This window comes from Alligator mississippiensis, chromosome 5 (assembly GCF_030867095.1).
Source record: "Alligator mississippiensis isolate rAllMis1 chromosome 5, rAllMis1, whole genome shotgun sequence".
Lineage (NCBI taxonomy): Eukaryota > Metazoa > Chordata > Crocodylia > Alligatoridae > Alligator > Alligator mississippiensis.
The window spans coordinates 23,860,763-23,879,214 of record NC_081828.1 but is presented as its reverse complement, the minus strand read 5'-3'; the positions used below and the strand labels follow the sequence as shown (position 1 = coordinate 23,879,214).

General features: G+C 37.9%; 1 protein-coding gene across 3 annotated transcripts in view; it reads right to left on the bottom strand.

Annotated features, from left to right (window-relative positions):
* Positions 1 to 1,056: 1,056 nt before the first annotated feature.
* The window catches only part of MIGA1 (mitoguardin 1), a 62,882-nt gene continuing 45,486 nt past the window's right edge, over positions 1,057 to 18,452 (bottom strand). For all 3 annotated transcript variants that reach the window (XM_014593839.3, XM_006262623.4, XM_059727970.1), the window contains exons 9-16: positions 11,995 to 12,113; positions 11,749 to 11,821; positions 11,037 to 11,123; positions 10,774 to 10,872; positions 10,327 to 10,461; positions 8,236 to 8,289; positions 6,385 to 6,501; positions 1,057 to 5,174 (exon numbers count right to left, since the gene is read on the bottom strand). In XM_014593839.3, coding sequence (XP_014449325.1) covers positions 4,956 to 5,174; positions 6,385 to 6,501; positions 8,236 to 8,289; positions 10,327 to 10,461; positions 10,774 to 10,872; positions 11,037 to 11,123; positions 11,749 to 11,821; positions 11,995 to 12,113 — 903 coding nt within the window. In that variant the 3' untranslated portion in view covers positions 1,057 to 4,955. The remainder of the gene's footprint in view (positions 5,175 to 6,384; positions 6,502 to 8,235; positions 8,290 to 10,326; positions 10,462 to 10,773; positions 10,873 to 11,036; positions 11,124 to 11,748; positions 11,822 to 11,994; positions 12,114 to 18,452) is intronic.

Here is an 18,452-nt window from a genome sequence, read left to right as displayed (position 1 = left end):
AGACCAACTAAGAAATCACAAAAAAAAATAAAAAAAAATCTTTCTTTGCAAGCTTTCCAGCATATGCACCCTTCTTCAGACTGAGGACAAATCCAAGACTGTAAAAATCCTTTTAGACAGAAAATAAACTTTATTTTGCACAGGGGAATTTTTTGTCCTCAGCCTGAAGGGCGTGTGCCCGTGAAAACTTGCAAAGATTTTTTTTGCAATTTCTTAGTTGGTCTAATAACAAGTATCATCTCCGAACCAAGAGTTCTAGAGTTTTGCACTTCTTGAAAGTACATGAGACACTTTATATGTCAACAGCCTAATCACTGCCTATGTTAGTCAGACTACTTAAATTCATCTTGTGGGGCATATCTTGCCTGTGGGCCATATGTTTGACATCCCTGGCCTAGAGTAGTACTTGCTAGTTTTTGGTTGAAAAAGGAGTAACAGTGTTTCAACTTCAGGACTAGAAATACTGATTTGTTGTTTGCCTACACCATACTGAAAATTGTGCATTGTTTAACAAGTCAAGACTTAAACAAGCAGGTCCATAAAATCAATTTAAACCAGAGGACATTCCAAGCAGCTTCCACTTCCTCTTTTTTTAATGACTATATTCAAAACATACTTGTATACCTACCAGATTAATTTGGATTGATATTGGCTGCAAATAAAATGTGTTTGCATTAAATTAGTAGGAACAAGAGGGAACACAATTCAAGTTTGGGCATGTTAGGGAAGAATCAGGCTTACCCAACTATGGTTAAGTTGTTAAAAGTCTTTATATGGGAATGCAGAAGAATGGTGAATGTTACTTCTCTCTCCAGGTCCACAGCACCAGAAGAAGGTATTGTGTATGACTCTAATAGAAAAGTAGAAGTAAAAGCCATTTTTTCAAAATAAAAGTTACCCCCAAGTTACATGTATGGCATTTGTTATATTTGAACTTATTCACCATAAGTCATCTAACCTGAAATTTCTAATTATTTAACACTGAATACAATGAGATGGTTGTGCAAATAAAAAAAAATGTTGGTTTATTAAATAAGTGCACTGTACAACTCAAAGTAATTTAAAATTATTTTTCTTCCACAATAATTTATTTGAATTACTTTATTTGATACATACAACTGCAGTTCATTTAGGCAATATAAAGTTCACAAATATGCTTACAATTAGCCAACTTGAGTTGATACATGTTTAGTCTGAAAGACACAAAAACTGAAACCTACAACAGTGAGGTAATCATTAAGTGATATTATTATTACAACTAAATGATAACTAATAAATGTTTACATTTAAATCCTTGTATCTTCCAGTGTTTCTGACTGACCTAGTAGTACATTAGGGCAGAATAAGATGCCTTTTGAACTTAACTTGCCATTATTATCATAGAAAGTTGCATTCAAACTGTTTAAAGAATTAAAATATAGAACATTATGTAGAACAAGTCATAAATTAATTTCTTATATCCAATTATGGAGCAAATAAACCATTCATATCAAGTACAGTAGTAGTCCAAGCACAAATGCTATAGTACAACTTCAGCATTTCTGCTTCCCAAGGTAGCAAGCATTTGAAGCACTTCAGATGTATGTTTGGTTAGCAATAGATATGTTTATGTACCTTCCTCCAGCCAACTAAAATAAAATGAATGCCTGGGTTAGGAAGAGTTTAATTCTCCTGTCATCCAGCTTAACAAGAACTAGAACTAGGAAGGAAAAATATTACAGCCCAGAATAATTGCATCATCCCCCTCCTCTCCGTAAGTGTTTGAAATTTGTATCAGAAGTTACATGATCAGAAATCCTTCCTGCAAAAATTTAAGTGAAGAATTTGGTGGTGATGGAAAGGCAAGATTAGTGACTATATCACGTTATGAGAAATATCTGAAACTGATTTATAGTTTTACAACAAAACAAAGGCAGTAGCTGTTATATTACCGACATAAAAGTTTGAAAACAAGGGTCACAAAATATGGTCGTGTAAGGAAAATTTCAAATAAAAGAGGAAAGAGAAATCAGAGGTTAATATTAAGTTAGAACTTCCCTAATTCTAGGTTATGGTAATAAGTAGGGCTCATTAAATCTCAGATGTTGGTGCCATAAAGTTAAGATGCTACACACTGTTTGTAATTTTTTTTTTAATGGAAGCATATTTAACTTATTGCCCCATAAACAATCAGATAGGGACATTTTAATATATTCAATTGACTAAAACAATATATTAAACAAGGTTTCAAGTTCACTTTTCATACTTTTACTTTTTAAGTTATGATAAGAGCTGGGCAAACAAATGATGTTTTTGCTTCCTTGACTGTTCTGAAACATTGAAAAATTGTTTTTAACCAAGCACAATATTTATTTAACCAAGCACAATATTTTTTTGGCAAGTTGAAAATTAATTTAGGATCAAATGTTATATTTCATTCTGAGGTGTTTGTACCTGATTTTAAATAAGCAGAGGGAAACCTGGAAATTGAAGGCTTTAATTCACAAGGTAATTCTAAGTGTTGTTAACAAAATTATGGTGCTGCATGTTTACCTTACAGTACAGTGTCCAGGGCACACTTTCATGATGGAGACCTAGATTCCAATTCCCTTTCTGCTTGATTTGGAGAAGGGGTTGGAACAGAGGTAATCACTTCCCAAGAGCTCGTCCTAATCTCTAGATTCCAGGGTATTCCAGGTCTTTCCTGGTAAGGCTGTTCAACTTTTCATTAAATACTTAAATATTCATTGGGCTAGACAAAATGACTAGGAGGCAGGTTTAAACCACTCACCTCAGAAATAACAGGTTACAGTCTTTGCTTCAATGAATAACTATTAACACCAAATGACACAGATTTATTATCAGGAGGTGAGTGTAACTTGAGGGTGACCCATCCCAGTAAATCCTGAATGAGGCAGGGAGGAGCTTTGAATCTGAGTCTCCTAGTCTCCTAATTGTTGGGCTAGAAGACTATCATCGCCACCATTACATCATCCCTAACTTAGTGAATGCCTTCCAAGTTCCTCTTTCAATCTAACAAAAAAATAAGCATGTATTTCCTTTTGGAAGTGTCCAAATGGTTTGATTAGACATTTTAATTATTTTAATTTTTTTTTCTTGGACAAAACCGCTTTGCCAAATTGACCTGAATCTGAATAGTACTGGCTGCTTTGAAGCTGCATTTTTGTAAAGTAATAGATTTGCTGAAATAATTGTACTAAGCTCTGCTCACCGTGGAATATTACACCTGCCACATTTTCAGCCTTGAAGCTTTAAATGTCAGAACCTAGGACTTAAGAAATTTAGAAAGCTATTTCAAAAGATAAATTTATTCTAGGCTCTGTGATCTTCAGATGTTGGATTATCACTAATTCCTTTAAAGTTCTATGCAAAAGATGTTCTGAAATATCCAGGAAACATATTTTGCCTCCAAAACTATATCTGAAGATTCAAAACAACAACTAAAAGTTTCGAGCATCAGTTTTGTATGCATATGTAGACAGTAAGTCATATGCCAAAGGTCAAATATTTATTGTTTTTTTGGGGGTAAGTGGAGATAGAGAAAGATTTTAAACATAAAGCAACATGTTTTTCAATACTGGTTCATGATTAATAGGTTTGATCATCTATCCTTAGTTAAAATACTACATTTAAACCAAGAATGACAATAATTATCCAAAAACTATCATATAAAGCAGGGGTGTCAAACTCATTAGGCCTTGTGGGCTGGATAAGTAGCCCTGGGTGGGTACTTTGGCTGGATCCATCCTGAAGACTGGCCCTGCATACTGGATTCAGCACATGGGGAAGGTTGGGTACAGTGCCGCAGGCAGCCTGTGATACAGATTAGCCTGGAGTTCAACAGCAATTTGTGACCCAAACCAGCCTGAAGTGTAGCCAGAAGCCTGTGACCTGGACCTGCCCTGAGCGCAGTAGCAGCATATACTCTGGACCAGACCAGAGTGCAGCAACATGCACTCTGGACTGGCTCCATGCATCACCCACAATGTGCACCAGCCCAGCCCCATGCTTCCCAAGCAGCATGGGGGGCTGGTCCAGTGTGCACCACAGCAGTATGCTGGTCCAATCCAGGACCCAGGGGAAGCACCAGGGGCCAGATTATAGGGCTCTGCAGACCAGATCCAGTTCACAGGCTGCATCTTTGACACCCCTGATATAAAGTTTTATGAGCTCTAGAAGGATGATTTTTAAACCAATGTATTGATCCATTAAAGTGTCATTTCTTTTAGATACAGTAAATAGTGATCTCACAATAGTGATTTCAAATGTAAATCTCAGTGATGATTTCTTTACATCCATTAAGACAACGTCAATCTGCATTTACATTTTTCACTTAAATTACATGATGAAAAGTTGCATGAACAATGCATATTGGAAGTCATTACTGCCCAAATGGTGACTGCATTTACTGCATCACTCCATTATGCTTCAGTATAAAATGACAACCTACACCCGCACAAATGCAATTCAGGGAAAGTTAAACATGTCACTGCATGTATAATTATTTTATTGCATCTGTCACATAAATTGAAGATGGTGTATACCTTGTCTGAAACACTTTCTAGGTAGAAACACACATGGTAGAGCTTTTAAGACTTTGTTCTGACAGTTTCATACAATGAGACAACTCCACTTACCATACATTAGCTTCACTCAGAAATAATCTGTGGCAAACGCACAGTATTCATAAATTTTATCCAAGTATTGCAGAAAAAAAGCTTTGGGATACATTACATGTAAATACAGTGACAGCTGAGCTGTATTTTTTTTTATTTAATATGTACAGTAATATGCTTACCAGTTCCTTCCCTAGATGTTTTTCTTTTAAACCTCCCTGAGTCCATTCTATATTTAGTGACATGGAAAATTTCAGATGCTTGCTCAATAACAGTAATGATAGCCCTGGGTGAGGGGAAAATCAAGGTGCATGTGATTGTGTGTGGTCATCTTTAAGCTTATTGTACTTTTGCTTCCAAAAGCCCAGTGGCCACGACATGCCCATGACCACTGATACAACCACTGACATGTCTCAGTGAATCCGCTCCAAGGTAGGCCATTAAAAGTTCAGTGCGTCGGATTAGTAATTGCATAAGATCTTCAGCTAAACTTTCCATAGTTGAATACCTCACTTTTTCAAAGTCAAAAATGTCTTTGAGGAAGAAAAGTACTTGATCCTAGTGAACAAAAAACATTAAAAATGGGCATTTACTTTTATTAACAACATATCTATATGTTAAAAATCAATCATACAATGTTACACACATTTTTCCTTCCTTATACATAATCTTTCCCAATCACATATAAAATGCTCTAACAATTTTTTTCAGAAAGTAATTTCTAGTAATACCTAGAGACATTCACTTATTAATTCTCTTACTATTTAGAAAAGCGTTAAAAATAAACCTTATACAAAAATTCTTGGCTCAAAACCTACTTAACAAATTAAAGTAGGCACAGGGGGGGCACCATCATACATACAGCTGGTTCCACTGTCCCTGGGCATGCTGTGGGGCTGGGGCAGTACAGCAGCTGACTGCCACAGCAACCCTGCTGGCAGCAGCCCCACTGCCTGGGTACCCCAGCTCATCTGCCCTGTACCCAATGCTGGGGGTGCCGAATGGAGCAGGTGGCCAGGGTCTCCATGGAAGGGGCCACAGGCAGGTAAGGAGTGGTATCCAGGAGCAGAATGGGCAGGTGGGGCCAGGATTGCAGGGTGGTGACAGCATGGGGCTGGGGCCAGGGCCCAGAGCAGAGCCATGTCCCTGCGACAGGTGCCAGTTTCAAGGGCGGGGCATGTCGGAAGCAGATCGCAGGTCTGCCCTGGGCCCTGGCCCTGCACTGTCAACACCCTGCAATTCTGGCCCCAGCCTTGATCCCCGGATGCTGCTCCCTGCCTGCCTGCAGCCCCACCAGGCCTGTCTCCACGGAGACCCTAGGACAGGGTTGGGATTGCTGGGTGGTGATAGTGTGGGGCTGGGCCCCAGGGCAGAGTCACTTAGGGACTTTTGGCGAGCTGGGGGGAGGATGGGGAATGTACTGACCCAGCCTGCAACAGCTCACCAAAACTCCCTAAGTGGCCCTTCTGACCTAAAGAATTGCCTACCCCTTATTTACAGTGTACTCAGCAACAGAGGTACAGACTGTTTCTTCAGTACAGGGACAAATCAATCCTTTTTAATTTATGATACAAGATTAAATTAATCTATGGCAAAATTCTGCTGAAAATCATTAGCATAAACATTTGGCCTATTTTTATCCCAAATTGCAATTTAAAAAAAATACTATTTTATCTCAGTGGTGTCCCTTTAAGTAAGAACCTCCCACCTGCTAATCTGATGGGTGGTTTTCTTATGTTTGATAAATGATTGCAAAACAATTGTATACCTTAAAGAAGCAGCATAAATCATATAGAGAGTTTCTCGGGCCCAGAAATCCCCATGCCAAAACAGGGCTGATATGCTCACAAATGGCATAGAAGTGTGCAAAAAACCCATCAGGTACCTATTGATGTAAGAAGCAGAGAAAAAAATTAAACTGTTTGGTATAAATCTCCGCTATATCAAATTAAGGCTTTATGTAGGTCTCTGGTAGCTAGCCAAACTACTTGTTTAAACTGTTACAACTGTATCAAGTACATGGAAGGACTGTTTAAAAGAATTATTAACTTTAATGGTATTTTATAATACAAACATTTCCAAGGAATGTCTGTGGTGTGACACTGTTATTAATAGAGTTTTATGTTTAAAAATGAGAAAGGGCCATTAGATCATCCAGTCTAACCACTCAAACCTGACACATTGCTCCACACATACTACCTCCCAAATCAGAACGGTAGTCATGGTTAGTGCAGTGACATTCTAAATGTGGCTATGCTGCTTCCATTTCAGGAATCAGCATACATGGAGCAGTGTGGTATTGCAAAGTTTGTAGTACTACAAAGGACTATGGGTAGCCACACATTCAACTCCCCTGGCTGCAGCATGGCAAAGTTGCCGCAACTGCATGCTCTTTAGCCTAAGGGAGATAGGAAGATGCTCCTTCGTTCCTCCCACCTCATCCTGCCTGTACACGGGAAGTCCCAGTAACAGGCTTCCTCTATTAATTGTTGCCATCATGGCAGTAAAGTCCAGGTGACAAGCAGCTGCAGCCCAAACACTGCCATGCTCCGACTGCCTTTCAGGCCTTTAAATGTGCGAGCAGCATACAGCTCGAGCCCGGTGACAAACATCAGGATCTGGCTGCCTGTTGCCCGCATGGAAGGAAAGAGAGAGAGCAGGGGACTGCAGGGTTTCAGGTGGGCCAGCAGCCTGGGGTCTGAGGATGCTGCTGGCAGGCATTCCCACATTCCCATGTCCCAGGCTACCAGCCTCCCCAGAACTTTAAAGGACACATGACCAGCCCAGAAGCCTTTCACAGTTCACAGGCTGCCCAACAGCAGGGAAGGCCAGTTTTTTTTTGCCTAGGCAGCCCCTGCCATCTCCAGGCAGCAATGGGGACAGGGCAGCCTGCAAGCTGCCTTGACAGCTCACTGCTGGTCAGGATGTCAGAGAGGCAGCTACTCTTGCTTCCTCCCTCCCTGTTGAAGGTGGGGAAGGAGAGCAGAGCACTGTGCTATGGTAGAAGGTTTAAGACTTGACCTGATGTTAAATATGTCCCAGCAAGATAAAGAAGTTGCTGTCTGAAATAACTAGTTTGTCATAGATCTTCCATTTTTGTGGAGGGTTGGCCATTTTTATCTAGAGACAAATTCCTTTAATGTTTGGCATATTACAATTTGTGTTTGAAAACTCACACATAGCATGAGACATATGTAACATCTGTGAGAGCGCCAGCATGGCAAGTCTAAATTACAGACAAATTGGAGAAATCAGTATCTTGGACTACACAAGTGCCTGGAGAAGACAAGAACCAGGTATGTTGCCTTTCAGTTCTGTATCCTATACTGAAATTCTCTGCCTTCTTGTAAGCATGTCTTAAATCCCCAGTTTTACAAACACCTAAGCACATGTATAAGTACTTGAATAAGTTGCTTTTAACTTGTATGAGCCTATATTAATTAACATGGTTATAGTCTATTCACAAATAAACACAAGTGTCTATAGGATCAGGGGAGTTGCAATTTAATTATACATTGTTACAAAACACAACAGCCCAGAAGCTGACCACTGAAAAATAGTGAGAATATCTGAATTACAAAATAAAGCAGGATTTTGATTAGTCTGCAAGAAAACTTACGTTCATTTGCTGACGTTTTTGCTTCAATACTGACCAACAGCTTGAAGCTACTGCCTAAATATAAAAATACATTTTTAAGTAATTTCTACATAAGAACTGATTTTCCATTTGAAAACAAATAATATATAAGAATGTTGACAGATGTAACACTTAGAGCTCTTCAAATGCCTTTGGAGTTTTAAAAAAATGGTGGAAGTGCTACAAAAATAACCATGAAGTAAACAATACTATTTAAAAAAGTGTGCACTCTCTATGGAGGACAACATGGGAGGGCTTGGTCCTCCAGCATCTCACAGTGCTCTGCGCTCCCCTGTCCCTATGGGCGGGGAGGGGGACCAGAACTGCAGCCTCCTCTCCCCGCACAAGTTTTTCCTGGTTCTAGCAGCAGGAGAGCGCTCCAGGAGAATAAAGGTGGAGTGCGCAGGAGAGATCCACTAACAACTGACTCTGCTTGCTCTTAGTTACCACTGCAGGCCCTGGTCTCCCAGGTTTGCTGAAATCTGGGGCTTTGCTCTGAACCCCCAGCCCCTTGGAGCTTTTGAAAACTGTGGCTGTACTCTGTACCCTCTACTATCCTGGGGGCTCCTGTGACCTGATGCTCCACTCTGCAACCCCTGGTCCCCTGAAGTGAGTTTGAAGTTCTCCAGACAGAGGACATGGCAGAGTCTGCAGCTGAAGCACTTCAAATATTGTATCAGTCCATACTCTGAGATATTATATTTGAAGTTTTGTATTTCCATTTCTCAGTTTCATGGGTGGGAAATAAAAGTTAAAAACCATAACATGTTTCCTGTTGTGAATAACTGGCTTATATCAGTTCATAGTACTTGTCATTTTGAATTTAAAAAAATTAAAACATATATTTTCTTTGCCAATTTCTGCCACATTTTGCTGTGGTGCCAAATTGTATTTGAATTACTAAGCCTCTTATGTATTTTTCACAATTTAGCATTAGAAAGGCTTATTCAACTTAGATGCACAGGGTATTGCATGCCAAAACGGGTACAGCTCCAAAAACTGTAACTATTCCAGATTTTAAAAAATGTAACAAATGTACACATTGTAATGTCCTTTCACTTTAAGAAAAACATACTTGAAATAGTTCTAGATACAGCTAAGCCGTTTTGTCCAAATATGGATTTGAACAACACAATATGCTGACAAATCTAGGCTTCTCCCTCTCAGTGGCATGGAACAGAATTCTCGATACCAGGACGTAATTTATGACTCACAAAAACAGAACTTTACCGCATTTACTACACAAATAAATGTATGCACTTTGCCTTTTTCCATAGAGGAAATATTTCAATTGAAGTTTATAGTTATAAATGAATATGGTACAGCATCATGTCTACAAATGATCAGCTGGCCACGGCACAGCCTAACAAGCAAAACAGGCTGAAACTTCTATGGAAAAATTGAAGGGTGTTTCTGAATATGTTAGACATGTTTCAATGCCTGTATGGTTTCTTGCAATTCCAGCCACTTTTCATATCTTGTTAGTAACATTTTGTGACATGAACTAATATATTCTCCCATAATTCTGTATATCCTCTCTCAAAGATAGCTAACCTAAACCAGTCTTGCAACATTCTCCCTGTCCATGACAAGTAGTTATTTTTGCAGGACAAGCAAATCAGTATTCTCCATTATAAAGAATCATCCTAGCAAAGAGTTGGCAAGTAGGTTTTGTGTCTCATCAAACAAATTTTAAATTACGATTTTGAAAAGATAATATCCAAAGTAGTCATTTTTGCTCAGGACTATTTTAGAAATGAGTTATGTGGGAAGATGCATTACCTTTTACATGATGAGGTAGTATGGTTTCTCTAAATCTGAGTTGATGCCACTGGCAGGACAACATGAGGAATCCTGCATTGTGGTTATTTGCATAATGTGTAACCAATAGATAAAAAGATGAGTTCTAGTCTCATTAGTACTGGCAACTTCATTTTTGAGTGTAAAATATTTATTCCCTAAACTATGTTTTCATCATGTTTAAAAAGAATGCTGACACTGTCATATTATTATGACTTTGATCTGCCATGATTGAGAATCAAGGTATATGAAAAAATACAGAAAATTACTTACAGTTTCTTTAAAGGAAGAATTTAGCCAGCGGTTGTTCACCACATTCTGTATAGCTATAGGTGGATTCTCTAAATCTTCAAAAGAATCCATGAGTATAAAATCCAGAACAACATCATAAAAATTTAGATTTTTCACCTGCATTAAATTACAACAAGATCTAAATAATTATACAGCACAGTGTTCCAATTCCATACCTAAAACATTCAGATTTATCATAGTTTCTCATTTAAAGGTACTTCACTAATAGCACAATCTGTGCTTTTGAAGCTGCAATAAGGGATTCATGTTTCTCTAAAGAACATAAACCATACAAGGAATATGGTTCACCATAATATGCTTCACAATATTCCAAAAATATGAATTACTAAACAGCAGTTTCAAGAGAAAAAAAGACTGCATAATTAGGTTTAATGATAAAAAAAAAAAATTGGAGAAATCCAGACTCACCCCTCTAGCAGCAAGTTCCATTTCAGTATTATCCCAATGGTCAGTTTGCTCTAAAAAATATATCATTTCATCAAAAACATCTTCAAATTTTTTTGGATTCTGGAATTAAAACCAGTAAATGCCAATTAAAACATTACTTAATTTTAAAATCTTAAAATGACAATTTTTTTTCTTTTACTTGCTTCAGAATTATAATAAATAACTTTGGAAAATGAACTTTGATCTCTGGTTGAAGTAAACAGACTAATAAAAAGGATTTTTACCTTTCGCGCTCTCGCAATTAACGCAGACAAAATTTTTCTTCCACTTTCAGCAAGAAATATTCTGTTGGCTGTCTCTGAAAGTATTACCTGGAAAATATTCCAGATGGTAGATATATAAATCCATAATTAAAAAAAAAAAGAAATGCACCAAATAAGGATAGTTATTTTAATCAAATCCATCAAATAAGTGATGCTTGATACTATTAACACAGCATGCAAATACCCAGTGCTTCCAACCAACTTCTGAAGCAAAGTCTCCAGGTTACTAATACATCTAGGTCTTCCATGCAATAATGCATATCACTATCAATCAGACCTTTTCTTTTGTCCTTCAGCTTTGTTCATCGACATTTATTGGCCCTGATTAAGACAGATACTTAAGCATGCTCCAACAAGTTGTAGAAGCTTGACCGGAACAAGAATACATATAAGTAAGTGATATAGATACAAGTCAAAATGCTTTAAAAGTGATGAAAAAAAATCTCTGCAAGTTGAGCAGAACTTATATTCTGCAATCTCTATCATCATTTTAGAATGACCATTTATAAGTAGTACAGTACAAATTATGAGCCACTGAATAAGTAGGATGAGATTTTCAGAGTCAGTTAGCTTTGGCCTAACACTGCTCCTTCTGAAGTTATACAGCATTGCACTTGTGAAAGGGAGACAGAGAATGCATGTGTGCTAATATGCACAAACAACAGTGATTTACCTGAAAAGCCTGTCGAATACAGTGAAGCTTAGCAAGAAAGTCACTGTCTCCCAGACATTCAAACATTTCAGTCCTACATAAAATGGAAAAAAGTTTTAAAGGATACTTAAAGGACAAAGTATAATAGAATTCAAACAGAACCTAGAAGATTATCCACTACTGATCATTTTAATGCATTTTCATATAGAATAGTTATCTTTATTTTTTGCTACTTTTGGCAACTAGCAAGTAGATATAAAACAATACCTTAATACTCTGGAATATATTTTGCCCTCCTCTGCTAAGTGCATGGCTTCTTCATATAATGGACAATGGCAAAGAGTATCTAGACCATAGGTATTTCGGATCTCTCTGTGCTCTGTAAGCTGAAAGACATTTTTGTTAAGTTCAGTAACTAAACTTGCTAAAAAGTTTTTTGAAAGTTAGATAAATTAATTGAAACTTTGCCTGCTATTCTACTGAAAACTATATTCTCTCTCACATCTGTTTAAAAAATTACTTGTCAGCACTCTATGCTAAAAAACAGAAACCAAACCCACTCAACATAATGGATATTACACTGTACCTTTTACACTCAGAAAACTATATAGTTTCACATACAAGCTTCCAAAGAGTTAAATTGTAGGATAGGCTTAGATTAGTCTTGTTTTGATTTTGACTAGCTAAATCCATAGGGCATGTGGAAAGGAAATGTCAAACGGCTGTTCACAAAGAATAAATTGATGAGGCACGAAAAGGGGGCAGGAGGATCGTACTGTACAGATCATAAAAAAAGCTGGGAAATGTTATAAAAAACACAGTCATTTTCTGGTAAACGTGGCTGTTAATTACTAAAACACATTTCCTATGACATTATTACAAACCAGTGCTTAATTTTGGGTTCCTAAAAGGTTTTCCTCTGCAGTTTCTAATCTTTTAGTTTAAACCATTATTACAGAAATATTTTTTTTACTCTTACCCCATAAGTGGTTATTATAACGAACAAAAATAGCTAACAATTAAAAAATAATAGTAACATCAGGAATTCTTGTAAGAAGTATCCTATTTCAAACAACGTAGCAGTAGCTGGTATGTTATAGTTACAAGTTCTATAACAAACATTACATCATTTTTATTAACTATCCAGAAAACTGTAGATACACACATTCCTCAGTTTTGTAAATGGCTGGAATACACATTCCATCAACTTTTTAAAAATTCAGATTACTGTAGATTGCCAAAAAAGGAATTGCATTTTCAGGCTTCAAAAGCATAATTCAGAAATATCTTTAAATAATTAAATATATATATATATTCTATATAGGTTTCTAACATAACTGCTATGTTCTAGACACATCAGAAGTTAGAAAAAATTACTGTAATATTAAAATCTAAGATAATAGTACAACATCAAAATCCTGAAATTAATATAAAAGTCTGATGGACATGTATTCAATTTCTATTTCTTGGATGATCAGCTATTAGTGATAAGCAGAAAAAACTGTATATACACATAAGAAAATATACTTCTAGGGATACCATGGTTTTGGTCCTTACATAAGGAAATTCCTGTGACTATAATGGGAATTTAAGTAAAGATTATGTACCCGTATGCACCGATTGGCAGATGAGCACATAAGCATATGTTTAAGGTACACCGACTTCAATGAACTGGTCAGGAATTTTCAAACAGAACAGATTTTCATCAGAATATAGTTTTACTGAAACCAAACATTTCAAACTGAGGACTGGAGGCAACCTGTTGGATAATGCCTCCAGTGCCCTGCTATCACAGCTAACCATGTCATATGATCCCATTTATAAATCGATCTATCTCCATCTTGAAATTAGCTGGGTTCTTGTGTACCCCCATTACTATTGCAAGACTGGTCCCCGGCAGTTTACATGTATTTACAATTGTGCCAATTTTGTCTTTTAGTTTGATATATTTACAAAACAATAACCACATCTTGTGAGTGGTCAGGGGCCACATCATATGTCCCCACTCCTGCCTCTTGCCATATAGGCTGCATGGATTCCCTGGTCTCTCCTGCTGAATGAGCTCCCCTTAAGCACTGCCCCACCCTCAGGGGCAAGGGCAAGGGCAGAAGCCAGAGAAGGAAGGGAGAGGGAGCCAGAAACCCCAGCACCAGCAGTGGGGGAGGGGGAGGGGAGTGGCATCTAGGTGGGAGGCTGCAGGCTGCAAGTTAACCATGGGCCACAAGTTGGACAGTCCTGAGTTACAGGAAACAAATCCAGTTCTTTGCTTCTTTTGTACCATGTACTCTCCTGGTCATTCTCTGTATGAGTTCATTGTCTTAAACATGGGTGACCAAAAGTCTATGTAACATACCAGATGAGGTTTAACCAGGGCCTTGTACAATGACACTGATACTGCCATTTCTTTACTGGAAATAATTTACTCAGTACATCCTACTGGAGTGGGAGGAGTGGGGACATATGATGTGGCCCAGGGGACCTACATTTGCCTATTTCACTGCCACATTATACTCAGCGATTCAAAATCATCCTACGATCAGCCAGTACACCCAGATTTTCCTCTTCCTCAGTCATTTCCAACTGATGAGATACCATCTTATGTCAGAAACTCTTTTTATTAAGAGTAGCTTCTAAGTGCAGGACTTTACTTATCAGACTGTTGAATTTTCTCCAATTTGCATTACTCCAGGTTGTGTGGTGAGAAAACTCTTCCTGTTAATATTCAAATCTTCCTATCTGTTGATGATACCTCCCAGCTCTGTATCATCAACACATTTCATTAAAATTATGCATACTTTTGTTCTGTCATTAATTAAATTATTAAATTAGATTGGTCCCAAGACTGATCCTTAAGATCTCACTAATAACAACTTCCTTCAGCCAGCAATTCAATTTTCAGCACAATGTACTGTCATTTCCTTTTAAGCCAGGTTACCCACGTTAACAGTTTGGGCATTAACACCCATCCTCCTGTGAACACTACATCAAACGCTTTACTGAAGTCAAATAGATGTGTTTCCTCAGATAAGAAAAATAGGTTTTGTTTTCAAGATACCCAGTTATTCTAGAAAAGTCTCATTTCAATAAACTGATGCTTCTTTTATTCTCTTCCATGCTTTTAATCATCATTTCCTTTACATTTTATTCTCAAGCCTTGCATATTATTGAAGTCATACTGATGAACCTATAGTTGATTGTAGCATCTTTTTCCCCCCCCACCCCTTTCTTCATATATACACTATGTTTTCAGGTTGTCCATTCATCTGGTACCATTCCCAACATTAGAGATTTACTGAAAATTCTTTTGACTAGACTGCATTTTCTGTGCCATTTTTCTGTATTATAAGGATAGACATGGTCTGGTCTCTGTAAACTGGGCTCATTAACCTCTGAGTTTTGCTTCCAACTTAAACGTAGCAATTTACATATCCTCCTTCTCATTAGCCAGCCTCTCTCACCTCATGTTCATCACCATCCTCACTCAAAACTGAGCTAAAGTATTCATTTAGTTTTGGGGTGATGGCTAAGTTGTGTAGAAACTCCTCCAATTTCACTGCAAAAAAGCCCCCCCTTTGTTTCTTGTTTTCATTTTATTTGTGTAGCCAAAGAACTGTTTTTTACTATTTGAAGTCTAACTTAGCTTGTCATTTAGTAATTCTAGGATATAGCCTTCTGTACTAATCAATTCTTATTTCCATTCTTTGTAGGCTCTCTGCATTTTTGATTTAAGGAAATCCCAAGCCATCTCCATATTCAAGCCCTTGGGTGCTTCTCAATTTACCAAAACTGAGTTAAAAAAAAAAAAAAGGAATCTCTTTTTTGTTAGCTGAATGACTAAATAGCAAATAAATCTGTTGGCTATTATATTCAGGAATAATGGATCCCCACCTTTATTTGTGGCATAATTCCTGTTGGTATTTCTCTCTCATAACATTGGTTCTAACAGTAGACCCCTGCTTCCATAGAACCTCTTGCCAGTCTTCCTTAAAGTGATTTGGAGCCAAATAGTTCTATCCCTTTTTCATTTCTTTACAGTTAATGACATAATTAACTTATTATATTATTCCACCACCATTACCTTTATTTTCCAAAGGCAAGTCATGGGATATGATCCTTCACTCTACTCCCCACTGGTGAGGCCTCACACCTCACTTGTGTCCAGTTTTGGGCACCATACTAGAAGGCTATGGACAAGTTGGAAAGAGCCCAGAGGAGAGCAAAAAAATATTAGAAGTCTTGAAAATATGCTAGATGAGGAAAGTTTGCAAGAATCAGGATTAATTAGTTTAAAGAACAGAAGACTTGACAGAGGTTTTTGATAATATCCTTTAAATACAAAAAAAAAGATTTGTTATGGGGAGGATGTTCTTGTATTCATTCACAGGGCACAGGACAAGAGTAATGAATAGTCTTAAGCTACAAGAAAGGAGATTTAGGCTGCGTATTAGGAAAACATTTCAAACTATGAGTCTGGTTAAACAATGGAACAGATTACCTAGAGAGGTCATGGAACTTCTGGTATTGGAAGTTTTAAGTGCAAAGCAGACAAATATTTATGTGGGATTGTTTACACAAGGACGCATCTGCAGTGAGCTAAGGGGCTGGACTGAAAGTCCCTTGCAGCCTTAGTTTCCTAATGCTGTGATATCTTTCTTAATTGAGCAGAACATACTTGTTTTCAAGTTGCAATTGTTATTCTACGCTATTTATTATATTTATATAATATTCAGTTGCCCATTCTGCACCAGTAATCCTAGGTCCTCCAATAATGCACTGGTCCCTCACTAACAGACATCGCAGTTGTTTTTCACTAACCACAACCAATTTCCCTTCACTACTGCTTATTCAACTGGTGCTATCATCAATAATTATACGTTCTTTTCTTGCTGTCCATCTCCCGCTTTCTGGCATTCATTAATCCATTGCCATATTCTCATTTATTTGATTTTCCTTTTCCTGTTATTAACACTAAGTAAAGAAATGATGGAGAACCTTACAAATTTATTCACCCATTACTTAAGTTAAAACTCTTTACTAGACATGCCAGTCTCAATCCCAGAAGGCCAATATCCCAGGTATCAGGTGGGTCCATTTACCAAAAAGAGTTCTCTTTCCATTAATGGCGCTCAATCAAAACCCTTTCAAACCATCTCAAAACCTTCTTTATAACACCAACCTTCATTATCTTGTCACACTATTGTCCTTCTCCTCTAGAGACCATTATAATTCCACTGAAGATCACTTTGGCCTGTACTTCTTTTAAGCAACTCTGGTCCTTCACTCTTCATCTGCTTCAGTCAACATCTGGAAGTGTCATATGTCACTAAGCAAAGAGGCTTTTTCTCACTCCATCACAGTTCTTTGCAGCTTCAAGTCCAACATTTTGTATCCTTGGTCCTTATAGGCAGCACATGTTTTCCTGCCTCAGTCTGTCCACATGGTGGGTCTCTAAGTTGTCAGTCACAAAAATACAGCTCTTCATGGTACCGGTATGAGTCTCAGGTTCTCTCCCTTTAGTTTTCTCTTCTGACATCCTATCTTTTATCCTCTGTCATGCCATCCATTTTGGTCTGATAGACCAGAGCAAGGGCCCTGCCACAAACCCAATATGAGGGTGTATAATAATTTCCCCCATGTTTAGGGTACCATTACAAGCCCAGAATAACAGCACCCATCCCCAGAAGAAGAGGAGGACTAGGATTTGTGGTTCTGTTATAGGTACTGTGCCTTTTTTTGAAGCATAAGAACATAAGAAATGCCACAAGTCCATCTAGCCAGTATCATGTTTCTCACAGTGTTGGAGAGTGGATGCGAAGGGGAAGAGTGCTTATACAAGGCCTATCCAGACAGGTCTGCCCCTCTACCCTTATACCTTCTGGCATTTGAAGTCCTAGGAAATCTTAATTTGGGGGTGGCAGGCCTATCTTGTTTAATACCCACAAAAGGGAGTGGTACTTAACTTGTGGCATGCCTGCCTAAAAAGTTTGCCCTCGACACTGGGTTAGGAGATGAAGCTTATGTTGTAGCTACTTAACAGCCATCCAGTACATATACCTATTCACTGGGGGCAGGGGAAGATCTTATTTCCTGATGAGCTAGAATAGGAAATTGAGTTACAGAAAGGTAGTGGTCAGATTAGGGCTACTAAGAAGTGCAACAACTACTTTCTCCCCAACTCTTTAATGTTCAGAAAAGATAAATTCAGGGAGTGCCGGCAATTGGTCCATTGTGGTGGGATGACAGAAGCTTCTGCTAGGTGGAACAGATTATGGAAGAAAGGGTTTTAAAGTCAACTCTGCCAAACAGCACCATAACACAACTGAGAATCTGAGTCAGAGTACCTAAAGTCTCAAGAATTCACCTTCCACACAACTTTGGAGTTGGCACCATTCCTCATGCAATATTTTACCCTTAGATCTTCAAAATCCAGTGTAAAACTATACAAAGTGATTTAATTCAGACTATTTGCAATAAATGCAAACTACCTTTTCTAGGGACTTTCCTTTTCAAATTTCAAGGAGACATCTTTTAAGTCAAGTACTTTGGACAGGCAATTCCTTCCCAATGAATTTATTCTCCTTTAGTAATCAAAACAATGCAAACATGGACCAGATCGGTAGGGCATAGAGGAACTTTTAGTTACATTTCTCTACTCTCTGTATAACCATCAGGATTTGAAGGTAAAGTCACCAGTTACTAACTCACTCACCAGTTCCTATTATGAT